We start from the raw sequence: 14,843 nt of genomic DNA on the forward strand, positions 1-14,843 counted from the left end.
TCAATGAACACTTTTGGTTTTAACCAAAACAATGATCGGACTTTGGTGTCTACCAAAAGATCAAAGGGATCCGTAGTTTTGTTTTTACCAAACCGATGATTGGGTGCTTTGGGAGAACCCAAGGCCAAAGGATGCTTGCTGGCTGGTAGTGTGATATTCAGTTGTTTTCTAAATTTAGTTGCTTAGTGGATTCTTAAGTATAAGTTCTATGATTCTATCGCCTTCGACTTGGTATTTGGCATTGATTTTCCTAGAATATTCGTTTACAAATTCAAGCTAGTTATAATCCTTTCAGACCTTCCCAAGCTGCATGCAGCTGGACGGGGTCATTGGGAAATCTTATAATTAAGACCAATTCTTTGCAATCCTCAATCTTTCTTATCCACTATGTTTTCAAATTTGGTTACTTTCTTTACGTACCCATAGATATTTCAAATTAATTGTACAAAGCTTTAGTCTTGTCTTTCCAACTAATTAAGAAACTCATATATGTAATAGGAGACGGTGAGATCGATCGAAGCAGTACGTGAGTCCTCATTCCTCAATGACCTCAGCGGTCTTGATAACCTAGCTACAAGGTATTGCATGTGCTAGATAGCTAGTCTAGCTGAAGTGTATAGTCAATCTGATTTTACTAGGAAGGAAGGATCTCCAGGTGAGAATGACATTATCTTAATCAGTGAACTCAACAATGTTAGAATTTACACAAAATGAGTGTCATAAACTATCTCAGAATAAGCATATGTAAACAAATATACTGTAATATGCATGTTAGGAGTGTAGTAGTAGTCACATCCTAATTTAGGATTGCAACAGTATATCTATCCTAATATCTGTAAATTTACATGAACAAAAGATCAACTACAACAAACATAGGATTGATATGTTATTTTGATCCTAAGTTAGGATGCGTATGATCCTATAAGGCTATAACACAGTAAGTACATATATATATATATATATATATATATATATATATATATATATAGCAGCAAGCAATATAAATTGAAATCAAGATAAAGGGATCGTAGAGATGCTAACTAGATCCACAAATATTGCAGTGAAACAATGTGACTTTAAAACAGATTAAAAGGGGTATAGGAAACTGACAAAATCTATTGCCTCCATCCATTGTTCTTCTCCTAGATTCACCCTTGATCTCAGATTATTAATGGGACAATTTGATTGAGGTGTGGTGCTCTAGCAAGGATCAATGAGGACGTTGTAATCCACTTTATATCAGAAAAGCAGTTAAGGTAGTTTCTTCCATCAAGAAACTGTCTTGTAACTTCATTATTTTTGTCTGATGAATTACTCTAAATAACCATATTATTTGAATTCAAATTCAAAATATATTGCATTTATAAAACTATTTCGGATTACAAGTTTATTAGTACACTGATGTTACAAAATGAACTCTAAAACTCTTCACAATGTCACGTCCTACAAACAATAGCTCATAGTATCATCTTCCATCAATAGAGTAAACAGCAAGTAATATTCCTCTTTAGTTTGTTGACGCAAGTATTTTCTTTTTATCAACAGTAAATTTGAAACACCCCTGCAAATTGCAATTGACTGATACATACATTCATATTTGATCAATTTGGTTTTGAGAATGAAAACCATCTCAATTAACATCTTAAATCATTGGTTTTTTGTGTATTGTATATGGAATTAGTGGAACTTTTAAAGAAATCTGTGGAATTTAAAAGTCTGGGTGTATTCATTATAGATTTTTAGCAGTCCATGAAAGTCTTAAGGTATTCAATTAGAATTTTTAAAGACTCCATGAATTTCACCTAAATCTAGGGGTATTCAATTAAGACTTTTAAAAATGAATAAAAGTAAAGAGGTATTCAAAATATCATTCATACTTATGGAATTAGAAAATCAGGGACTTTATAGTGTTAACTATACATATCAAACTCCAATAATTTTCCAGCCTCCAGACCAAAGATTTGAAAAAGTCTATTAAAGTTCTCTCTTCAAAAAAAAAAAAAAATCTATCAAAGTTCTTCTCTCTGCATGAAGAGGTTGGTCCTTCATCATCTCTCTTTCTTGATTTTTTTGTGTTAATTTTCTCTAATATTTTATGATATCAACATTTTTTGATACCTAACATGTTCATTGTAGCTGTTGCATGTGATTTTTTTTGTTTTTCAATTGTGATACTTCGAACCCTGATAGCAATAGAAATATTTATGAAACCCTAAAACTAAAATATTGGGGTCTGCCCCTAAAACCTTGAATAGTGTTGCTATGACATACTAAATTTTATTTTATTAATTATTCTCATCGATTTGAAGTTATATAATGGTTCAAAGAAAGGTTCAACAATTGGATTTCAATTGATTGATTATAGATCAAAACATTGACCAATATTGTTATGATATATGTTAATGCGCGAAAACAAAATTGATGAGAATAATTAATCATAAACATCAAGTGATCTATATTGTATCTTTATATCGTTGGGAGATTAAGAATGAGAACAAACTAGCTGGACAAAGTAACAATCATTCATTTGAGTCAATTTCTATTAGAAGATACTTGAGCATTGAAGAGACAACGAGTTATTACCTTATTTTGTGTTTGGGTTGCATTGGTTTTGTTTTTGGTTTTATATTTTGTATATGTTAGGAAATCTGTAGAATTCATTCATAATAAAGTCTATAGATTTTCATGAATCAATAAAAGTTTGTTGCTAAAATAAATGGTTTTAAGAAATTAATAACAGTTTATCAACTTTTTAAAAAGTCTGTCATTTAAAAAAAATCTGCACAAATCAAAATACAATACACCCCCAGAAATAGAGAAATTTTGACCCAAAAAAAAAACACAATAATATGAAAAACACATGGTGAGAGGCTGCAAAATCTAATCAATGCAAATGAAGTAATTAAATATTCAAAAATTGATCTCCATAAATTAGTGCTATTACACCTTAAAGGCCTAATTAACATATGTTTTGGAAGTCTGAATATATTTATTAGACAAGCGCAATCAATTTAACCCCAAGACAAACTAACTCCAAGTAGCAAAATAATCGGTGTAAATAAATGTCTAGTTCAATATGAAACCTTACTACGCGACTACAAAATATGAAATTATCCCCCTTAACAACCAAAATCAATTAAGTTGAAAAACTAATCAAAAGAATCATATTGATGTTAAAGTAAAAATGGATTGGAATTAGTTTACTCATTTCATTCATAACCCCTTTATATAGGGATAGGATTACAACAAAAATATCAATTACATTGATGATACTAAATGCTGATTGAGCTGTGATTTGTAATTGCTTGATTCCCTCTTCGTCTGTTTCTTTGACGAAGGCACATAATGTGCTTTTCCTTTAACACTCCCCCCTTGTGCCAAGTCAAAGACGAAATGGTGCATGAGTTGTTGCCTCACTAAAAACCTTGCCAAGTAACAATAAAAACCCTGTGGGACAAAAATAAAACTTGGTCAAAGGAAAAGAGCACAACGCACATTCTACATTTGAGAATGACATGTGTGTGTTAGACTCCCCCTGATGTCTACACCTCCCCCTGATCATTACATTAATCAAGTGAGTGTGGAAAGTCTTCGCATTCCTATGCTTTTCACATGTTTCTCAAATGTGGCCTTAGGCAGTGATTTGGTGAACAAATCTGCCACATTCTCCTCAAACCTTACTTGATTCACTTGAATCTTGAGAAGAGTCTGTTGTTGCTGATTGTAGAACAACTTCGGCGATATGTGTTTTGTGTTATCACCCTTAATACAACCTGGCTTCATCTGTTCGATGCAGGCTGCATTGTGTTCATAAATGCAAGTAGGCTCTTCAATGGTAGAACTCAAACCACGAATCCCTCGAATATGTGTAATGATAGTTCTTAACCATACACAATCACGAACCGCGTCATGTACAACAATGATCTCTGAGTGGTTCGAGGAGGTAGCCACAAGGGTTTGCTTGGTTGATCTCCAAGATATCGTTGTGTTCTCATTGGTAAATACATAACCAGTTTGGGAACGACCTTTATGTGGGTCAGAGAGATACCCAGCATCAGCAAAACCAACCAAAACATCATTTGGCGTTTCGGTGTAGTGAGTGGCACTTTCACCATCAATATTTTCTTCAGGGATTGCAGTTCCATCTGAGGTCCCTCTTGTCTCTCTGTAGGGAAAGAACAGTCTCAAGTCAATGGTTCCTTTTAGGTATCGAAAATGTTCTTGATACCATTCCAGTGACGCTGCGTTGGCGCTGAGCTAAATCTAGCTAACAAGTTCACTGAGAATGCAATGTCTGGTCGAGTAAATTGGGCTAAGTACAATAATGCTCCTATTGTACTTAGATAGGGAATTTCAGCTCCCAACACTTGTTCATCATCTTCCTTTGGACGAAATGGATCTTTCCTTGCATCCAAACTTCGACCGATCATGGGAGTGCTAGCAGGATGTGCTTTGTCCATGTTATATCGCCTGACTTTTGGACATATGCAGACTGGTGTATTAATATTCCACAAACTCGATGTTCTAGTTCAAGGCCTAGATAGAATCGAGTTTTCCCAAGATCCTTCATCTCAAATTCGGATTTCAAGTAGCTCGCGGTTTCTCTTATTTCATCAAGAGTATCAGTTATGTTCATATCATTGACATATACTACTACAATTGCAAATCCGGAACTTGTTTTCTTTATGAATACGCAGGGGCATAATTCATCGTTCTTATATCCCTTCCCAATCAAGTAGTCACTTAGACGGGTATACCACATCCGCCTGGATTGTTTTAATCCGTAAAGTGAGCGTTTCAACCTAGTTGCAAACGCACTTCGTGGTTTAGAGTCACTTGGCTTGGGTAATGTAAGGCCATCAGACACTTTCTTATATATCTCTGAATCTAGATCCCCATGGAGATATGCAGTAACCACATCTATGAGCTGCATTTCCAGTCCTTTGGAAACTACTAAGCTAACTAAGTAGCGGAACGTTATAACGTCCATTTTGGGAGAGAATGTCTCCTCGTAGTCAATTCCAGGGCGTTGTGAGAAACATTGCGCCACAAGGCGAGCCTTGTTCCTTAGGACTTCATTCTTCTCATTACACTTTCTGACAAATGTCCATTTATGTCCTACAGGCTTTACACTTAGTGGGGTTAGCACTACCGGACCAAATACCTATCTCTTTGTCAGAGAATCTAATTCTACCTGGATTGATTCATTCCATTTAGGCCAATCTGCTCTTTGTTGACATTTTTCAATAGAGCGTGGTTCGATATCATCGTGCTCTATGATTCCTTGAGCAACAGTTATATATCATCGATGTGTATGGAAGATCTTTCTATCAACTCATACGCACTCTCGTAATCCTTTGAGATTTCTTTGTTCTCTGGAATCATTTCAAACATCGGAGCGTCCTCCAGTATTGATTCATGGACATAACTATAATCAGAGATAATCTCATGAGAGGGATTCTATACATTGATGATTGGTTTGTGCCTTACTCACCCTCTTCTTCCTTGGGTGAGTGTCAATCGAACCAAGTGACATCCCCCTCTTCCTTGGCGAGCCACGACCTCAACCACACCTCCACTAAGTGCGGTTGCAGTGCCTCTATCTGCGGCACCGTGCCCCTTATTGGGGACTTCTAACCTTGCAGGCACATTTGCAACTGGTATATGTGATCTCGTCACTTTTGCGATATGAGTAAACGTATCAGGCATCGAATCTGCTACGTTCTGAACATCGATTATACTTTTCACTTCACTTTCACTTTGTGAAGTGCGGGGATCAAAATGGGACAGAGTGGGGACAAACCACGACAATTCCTGTCGTTCCCTTGGAAAATCCTTTTTCCTATCTCCCCCTAACAACGGGAAGACTGTCTCATCAAAGTGACAATCCTCAAATCTAGCGGTAGAGAGATCGCCTGTCAAGGGTTCCAAATAGCGGATAATTGTTGGGGATTCGTATCCAACATAAATACTTAATTGTCTCTGAGGACCCAGTGTAGTGCGCTGTGGGGGCACAATAGGCACATATACTGCGCACCCAGATCTGCGTAAGTGTGAAATGTCAGGCTCATATCCAGTTACCAACTGGTATGCAGAAAATGGTTGGCTAGCAGTGGGTCTGAAATGAATAAGTAAAGCTGCGTGTAATATTGCATAACCCCATGCAGATATAGGCAGGTTGGTGCGCATAACCAATGCCCTAGCCACCATCTGTAGCCTTTTGATGGTGGCTTATGCGAGACCATTTTGTGTATGCACATAGGGTACAGGATGCTCTACATCGATCCAAATAGGTATGCAATAATCATCAAATGTTTTTGATGTAAACTCTCCAGCATTATCAAGCCTTATAGACTTGATAGGGTGATCAGGGTGGTGAGCCCTTAAACGTATAATCTGTGCTAGGAGTATTGCAGCATTTCTTGTGAACAATAAAACGACATGTGACCAGATTGTCGAAGCATCCACCAGAACCATAAAGTACTTGAATGGTCCGCATTCTGGATGGATAGGTCCACAGACATCTCTTTGTATCCTTTGTAAGAATGGAATGTTTTGTTTTGTATCTTTAGCATAGGAAGGTCTCGATCCTGTTTTTGCTAAAGAACAGGCTTTACAAAACGAGTGATGTGCCTTTGAAATAGTCAATGAGGCATAATGGGAGGGAGGTAGTGCTTCTGGTACTTCAGAAAGTAATGACTGCATTTGAGCAATCCTAGAACCGACACCTTGCAGTGTGGCGGATTTTTCTCCCATTTTTCACTCGAAAGAAGGGATGTCCGTGTGAGTTCTTGAAAAAATACGGATCATTATGTCACGACCTCGGTGCCATAGGTGGTCATGCAAAATCCTGTATGAGTCAGTGTCCCACATTTCATTGTTGGTGACAGTATAGGATTCAATGATCCGAATCGTAGTGAGGTACAGTCCACTAAATTGACTCATAAGTTTCTCTAAGATGTGTTTCCTTCCACAGTCATTAGATGTAATATCAAGGTATTCAGTTCCATTCTCACGGTGTGTTTTTACATGATAACCGTTGGCACAAATTGCTTTGAAACATTAATAAGGTTCGATTAGCTCTTGGTGCATACAGAGCGTTTTTGACTTTAAATATATCTCAGATTCTTTAGAGTAATTTTATTTTAGTAGAATGATAATCTTTTCATTCTAATAATAATTTTTTTCTCTAGATGCATTGCTTTACATCTTTATATTTCAATTTCGAACCATGTAAATATGTGTATAGAAAATAAATTTGAATAAATTCAGTGCTTCAGAATAAAATTCGAAATTTATTAATAAGCCAACGATAAGCAAATCAAGGTCTTAATTTGTTCAGAAATCTAATTCATCAAACCATTCTTTAAGACCAAATAATAGTCTAATTAAAAAATGAGGCATTATGCCTTCACAACTATCTTTGGAAAATAAAATGAATAAAGCAGATCAGTCAAGATTGAGAGCATCCATTGACTTAGCAAGTTCCTCTTTGCCATTGAAGTCTGCAATTGTAAGGTTGACATTTAGGTCACGACCTTCTTCTTTCATGTAGTGAGTCTCTTGTTCTTTAGACTCTTTATATCTCTTGTAATTGGCTGCTACTCTGTTGTTTGCTTGGTAGTTCTTGTACCAATGCCCAATGAATCCACACCTATAGCATGGTTCATTGTCAACTCTTTCCTTTTGCATCTTGTTTCCATGATCCCCATGTCCCTTTCCACGTGGTGCATGATTGCCACGTGGGTAGGGATCAGCACGTCTAAACCCCCTTGCATTGGAGTTATTTCCACCTTTCATTTTTCCATAATTAGCCTCGGGAATTTTCTTTGTCCCAGTGGGCCTGGCATTATTATTCAAGAGAATCTTTTTTTGTCTCTCAGCCACTTGCAGTAGGCTTATCAACTTATTGAAGGTTATGATTCTTTTGTTGTCATAATCCAACTGATACTGGTTCGCTAGTATAAAAGCTGAATTAGGAAAGGTGGTAAGAGTCTTATAGATCATATCATCTTCTGTGATTTCCCTTCCACAAAAATTGAGACGTGCTTTTAAGCGTAACATGTCCTTGTTGAAGTCATTGACTTTTTTATAGTCAAGCAAGCGGATTCCATTCCACTGAACAACCAGTCCTGGAAGTAAAGTATCGTGAATGTTCCCAAAACGTCCTTTAAGGGCATCCCACAGTGCTTTGGGTGTCTTCAATTGAAGGTACTCCCAGCGTAGGCTAGGATCAATATGTCGCCTCAGAAAAATTAAGGCATCTGCTGTCACCTTATTAGATAGCTCATCATCTTTGGGATCAGTAATGGTGGCAGTGTAGTCTTTTGCCACAAAGGCAGTTTCCATATCGGAAACCCAATGATGGTACTCAAGTCCTTCTGAGTCCAAGATGTCAAACTCAGGTCGAGTTGGATCAGCCATCTACATAAAACAAGAGAGAAGATATAAATTACGCAGTCATAAAGACATCCACATAAATTATTTTCCAAACGTATGAATTAGATTTCAAGACCAAGATTCGTAATGGTCACATTTTTTTTCGATGCTATGTGAAAATAATTTATCACAGTAAGTGTGTGTATAATGCGCATGAATTTTCATTATCATGGCCAAACGATATTGATATGTTGCATTAAAAATAATCATAGTACATTTAAATATATCATATAAAAAATAAACTACATGGCATGCTCAAATTTCACAAATATGCAACAAATTATATACTACACATAATAATAGCAATAATATATCATGCGTAAAATAAAATATAAATAATAGCATAATATAAAGACATGCGTATGAATAATTATATAAGAGTAAATAAAATTCATAAAACATGCTCACAATTGCATAAATAATATATAACAAGATATATATGGCATGTTCAAAAATAAAGTATAAACTATAGCATAATTAAAACATGCTTAAACATAATTATGTAAAACATAAATAACACAACATGCTTAAAAAGGTCAAAATTATCTAACTAAACATGCTCAAAAGTTCTAATTATAAATAATGAAAATATGTCATAGTATGAAAATAAATAAAAGAGAACATACTTGGTCGCGATAAAAGAAAACAATCCTAGCGAACGCGCGTGTTGATGCAGGCGTGCGTAGCGATGTTTTTTTGGGGGTGAGAAAAACTTGGCTGCTTCCTTTTTTTTCAGTAGTGGGCTTTGTTTTTTTCTTTTGTTTTTTTTTTTTCCTTGTCTGGGCCGCAGGGCCTCTTTATTTTTTGGGTAGCTAGGCCTGTTTTTTTTTTCTTTTTCTGGCTGGGCTGTAGAGCCCTTTTTTTTTTTTTTTTTGGAATTGTTGGGCCGGGTAACACCTTTTTCTTCTTTTTTTTTTTTTTTTTTCGAGTCTTCCTCCTTCTGGTTTTCTTCTTTCTGATTTTCTCTTTTTTTTCGTCTTCTCCTTCTGGTTTGCAGACACGAGGATCTGCACAGTTGATATCGGAGCAGTGGTTTGCAGACACGAGGATCTGCACAGTTGCTGCTCGCGGTAGACTGACGCGGAAGCTGGCGTGGGGGCTGGGGTAAGGTCTGCAAGGAGGGCGCGGAGGCTGTTTGGTGGCCTGGGTTAGGTTGGAGGCCAGTGGGGGTTGACCGGGTCGAGGCAGGGGCTGCTTCACAGGATTTTTTTTCGGCTGGCTGCTGCCTCGGGGCGTTGCAGCAGGGGCTGGGCCGTGCGGCTCCAGCGTGGTGTCCGAAGGATCGATCTGGAATGCAGCTGAGCGCTGGTGTCCGGGCGCGGCGGGGCTGTAGGGAGGTGAGACCGGTCTGTGCGCGCAGGCGGGTGGTGGCCTGGGCTAGGCAGTGGGCAGCAAGGATGCTGGGGCTGCTCGGCCGGTGAAGGGTGCTGCGCTGCTGGGCTGGGGCTGCTCGGGTGTGGCAGCTTGCAGGCGGCACAGAAGAAGAGGAAGAGAAAGGGTTTTTTCTCTTCTTGGGTTTGGGGTTTTTTTTTTTTTTTTTTTTTTTTTCAACAGGAAGAGGAAAAAAATAAATTGATTTTTCTTGGCTATTGGCTCTGAGCGTGCTGATAACGTGTTAAAGTAAAAATGGATTGGAATTAGTCTACTCATTTCATTCATAACCCCTTTATATAGGGATAAGATTACAACGGAAATATCAATTACATTAATGATACTAAATGCTGATTGAGCTGTGATTTGTAATTGCTTGATTCCATATTCGTCTGTTTCTTTGATGAAGGCACATAATGTGCTTTTCCTTTAACAATTGATCATTTGTATCTTACTTGTCAGGAGGCGGAGAACGGTGTGGAGGGTTGCCGGATCCCAAACCACCTCCATCTAAAAAACATGGCCCACACCATTTTCAGCCCATTCATGATGAATTTCATGGACGTTGGCTCACATGAATCTGTTTTAAAAAAAACAAAAAACAAAAAACAAAACAAAACAAACATACATTGGTCATTTTCATAAATCATATTAATAAATGAAATATATTTGGTTTTTTGTGTGTGTAAATAAGACTGGTTGAATAAAAAATTTATTGATTTGAATGCGAAAAGAATTATAGTTCTCAGGTTTATAAATAATAATAACATTTTACGCTAAAAAAAAAAAATTAAAATCGCTGTCATATATTTAAACTTATTTTTTATCTTTTGCCACCTCAAATAAGTTAAATAACTAATGGTAGTTACGCCTCTATTACTTCTCATCCTGAAGGTATCTCTTGATAGTCCATCTGCATGTCTATTAGATCAATGGAGTGCCCCTCTACAAGAGAATGTGATGTGCATATTTGGCTAATTCTTGAAACCCCCATTCCTATATAGTAGTGAATCTCAATTCATCTATACCCACAGTACACTGTGTAATATCACTATATATATACCCAGCTGCTTGTTGGTATAGTATTAACACACGTACTTTAGACAGATTTTTGTGGACAAAAGTTAATATTTGTGCTTAACGTATTTAAACGAAGCTTATATAACGAGATCACACATAAATTACATATGATAAAGAACACGTATCTGATGTTTACTATTTTGTTTTATTTTATGTTTAGAGAAGATAATATTTTAAGCCGAAATTGTTTAAGGCAGTATACTGCTAGAAGAATCCAATAGATCACTTCCAAAATTATAAATCAAATACAATACATACATAAACAGTGGGCATGGAGCACTGATGGTAAGCTAATCATTGTAATGGACAACATCGATCATATTCATATATACGTCGACCTCATTGAGGGTGAGGTGTGGTGCCAAGGTCAGCTACCATCTGCTGCCACAGTTTTTCTTCCCACTCAGAGAAATTCCTATTTTGATCAACTCCAGATGGAACGACAAATTGCTGCCGCCAATATTGCTCTTCAGCTGCAAATTGTTGCGCTCCCCAATTTTCTTCACTAGGAAAGGTATATGGCAATGGTACTGTTTGTGCATTAGGGTTATTAATGTATGGAGGTTGCAAGCACTGCTCCCGTTCACCTTGTTCTGCACCTAACCCTATTGGCGGAGGTGGTGCAATGGAAGTGGATGACACAAGACTTTCTTGCTTCGGTTGCTTGCTAATAAGGTTAGTTCCATCATCCAGGACAGAATTGTATCCGGGCTTCTGTTCTAGCCTTTTTCTTTTGTTTATTTCGGGTTCCTTTTTCTTTCGAAGTACACAAAGAACATAATTTGTTTCTTGTTTCTTGTGTATGAGTTGGGATGGATCAAGTTCAAACTCATGCATGATCCAACAGCCTTCATGCGGGGATCCTTGGTTTTTGTAACCGAATGTTTTCTTGTAGCCAATCACTCGATTAGTCTCCGGAGAAATTACTTTCTTGCCGGACTCTTCTTTCCAAGTGCCACCCCTTCCGACTGTTCGGCCTACCCGCGAGTCTTTTGGAGTCTTCTTCTTCTGCTGAGCGAAGAAGTAGAGGTCTTTGTTTTTCCTCAAGTCGTTTGCTCTTCTGGATTTATATGTTTCCCATATCTCCCATGGTTCTTGGTCACCGTATAGGTCACAGTCAAACACCACGAGGTCTCTGCCGGGTACTTGCTTTCCATGCACCATGGGCTTCAAGTAGCAGAGAAGCAGTTCGTCTTCCATTGGGACAAATCTTTGTCCCGGTAGCAGATGATCGTCAGGGCCACCGTTGTCCATTCTGTAACACTCTTTCGTTTTCTTTCTTTTGCTTGGCTTTGGATTGTTGCAATTAATGCGTGGCTAGGTCAATTTATATTAACTATTAACTTCGAGTTCGACTTGATCATAGAATACGTGGGAAAATTGGATTTCCAATTAATAGAAGGTTTCTATTTCTTTTCCATATTAGTTACTAATTAGCAATATTACATCAGAAAATATCTGCAACTTTTTATTAAAACATTTATTTTCCGTTGTATTGGAGAGGAAACTAATATGCAACATGATATTCTCTCTCTCTCTCTCTTTTTGGAGAATGGATTTATGTAAGGCTCTTATTTTACCCAAACCCCCCCCCCCCACAAAAAAAAAAAAAAAAACAAGAAGAAGACAACGTTACAAAAGAAAAGAAGTGTTCCGCTTACTAAATTAAGACAAAAATAGAAAGGGAGAAATTTGTTAAGAGTATAGAATCTATATGGAAAAATTGGGACCTAACCTATGAGTTTATAAAAATTTGGGCCACTCCATGCATTGCTAATTAATTTTGAATTTGAACTTCAGATTATTTTATTATAGTATCAGAGTGGGTTATCCCATTTATACATCTCTCAAGGCCATATGGACCCCACATCACCAAATATAAATGGACCAAATGCTCCACATCACCTAATATAAATTGTCCATATGTTGAAAGTATGAAATCTCACATAGGAAAATGATGACCTTACTTTTTGGATGTGAACCCTAAATTACATTATCAAGATTAACTATCACTCTACCAAAAGTAAGGATGCGAGTCTGCAAGTAAGCAAGTCCCAAATCCGAATAAACAACTCCATAAAGAAAGGTTTGATTACGGATCAACAATCTCCCTAAAAATACTACCGATCCGATTGCATGGCAGCACTATCATGGGAATTGCTCACATCCAGCCGCTACTGTCCGGCCATAGATAGAGCATACAAGAGTATAAGTGGATAGCCACCAAAAAACCTAACCGTAGAGACTAGAGTGAGGAGAGGTGTCTGCGGCTACGATACTTCTATTAACTTTCCAACCTATGTTCTCTTGGTAAAACAGATCAAGCTAGTATATGATAATCTTGTCTTATTTTTCGTTTGTCCCGTGGTACGTCTCCCTAGCTAGTAGCTTCTCTCCAAGTCCTTGGTAACAGACTCGTAGAGTCATAGGACCTTATTACCATCATCCAACATTATTTTATAACGTACGTATCATTCACTTCTAACATACAAATTCAAGAAGAAGCACACACCATCCGTTAATTATCAAACCCTTGTTGGTGGTGGAATGATCTATGGAACCCAATTAACCCAGGACAATGACACCATGAAATATTCCTTCAGACTTGCTCATGAACCAGATAGGAACATATGAATAGTTTACTAATTAAGTCAAACTCAGTGTTAAAATGGTGGAAAATTTTCAAGCTTTTCAACTTTTATCGTAGAAAGAGTAGCAGGGCAGGACTCCAATAGATAAATAAAGAAAAATAGTCTGAGAGGGAAATCAGGGAATCTCTCACTACGTACCTGACGGGCGGTCTATATATGAAGACGTAAGGTACGTGCGGACTTAGAATTTGATACAACCTAGGTATGTAGCATACCTGGCTAGCTATAATATAATGTTAAATTTGCATACATATTGGAGTGTTCTTTTGGTTATGATACTGTCGTGTTTTTTTTTTTTTTTTTGTACATACGTGCTGTCGTATAGGTATTTGTACAAACATGTTGTCGTAGTTTGGTAAGTAGTTGTTTATAAATTATCATTTCACTTCTTAGCTCTGAAAACCAGATTCCTCTTCTAACAGCCACTCTCATGCGTCTAAACAATCTGGTTAAGCTTGGTGCTTCATTAATATTTGTATCTATCGCAAGCCATCAGTTTTTTTGTGTTGGGTTGATGATCAACAATCCTCATTTCAATCACGTTGACATGTACTTGATCAGTAACTATATGTTGTTCATGGACTTTGCGCTTCAAAACCATCATGAAGGTGAGGTTGTTGTGGGGTTCGCCATTCCCATACTGCTAACCTTGGTTCAGATCAGATATCCAGCAGAAGATTTGTTCCGAACACGCCCTATAACCATCACGGTTGTCCTGTCTAGCTTGCTTTTCTATTGCCTGGCCCTCGCCTTCGGGGTACTAATTAGGCAAAGACGTGGCCATGCTCATTTTCATGGTCATGTTCATAGTTATTCTCCTCGTAGTTATTGGTATCGGATTGCCTTGACGGTGTTTGGTTCAATTTCAGTAGCTTCACTCCTTGCACGTCTGTTTCCACACAACAACTCCACTTCACCGCTGCATCCTCTGCTCTTCGTTTTCTTCGTCTTCGTGTTGCTGGGGAGCTTGGTGCAGAAATTGTACAGGCGAAATCGGGTCATGATCAGAAGGGCACGTCCACTTTTACCTCTGTCCTTCATGGATTTGCATATGCCACGACCTAGAAGGATAGTCAGTAGCGAGGTCAACTATACTATCCGAATGAATGAGAACGACGTATGGTTTTGTTGGCTTGCCAATGACCAACGTTGAAAAGGCCAATAATTTTCCATGCATTTTCTCCGTTTGGACCTTTCTTTTGAACATTTTATGATTTGAAGAACGATCCCATGTAAAACACATAAATATTAAAGGACTCTACCTCCACCGTCCACCTGTTTTTTATTTTTTATTTTTTCGTT

General features: G+C 37.6%; 1 protein-coding gene across 1 annotated transcript; it reads right to left on the reverse strand.

Moving 5' to 3' along the window:
• Positions 1–11,229: 11,229 nt before the first annotated feature.
• LOC112167219 (NAC domain-containing protein 96-like) lies at positions 11,230–12,144 on the reverse strand. Its single transcript, XM_024304201.1, has one exon. It carries the CDS (start codon positions 12,142–12,144, stop codon positions 11,230–11,232), a length of 915 nt encoding a protein of 304 aa, XP_024159969.1.
• Between the last annotated feature and the right edge of the window lie 2,699 nt (positions 12,145–14,843).

This window comes from Rosa chinensis, chromosome 1, assembly GCF_002994745.2.
Source record: "Rosa chinensis cultivar Old Blush chromosome 1, RchiOBHm-V2, whole genome shotgun sequence".
Taxonomy (NCBI): Eukaryota; Viridiplantae; Streptophyta; class Magnoliopsida; order Rosales; family Rosaceae; genus Rosa; species Rosa chinensis.

Coding starts and splice junctions, on each gene's coding strand:
- LOC112167219 (XM_024304201.1), bottom strand. CDS start 12,144: ATGGACAACGGTGGCCCTGACGATCATCTGCTACCGGGACAAAGATTT.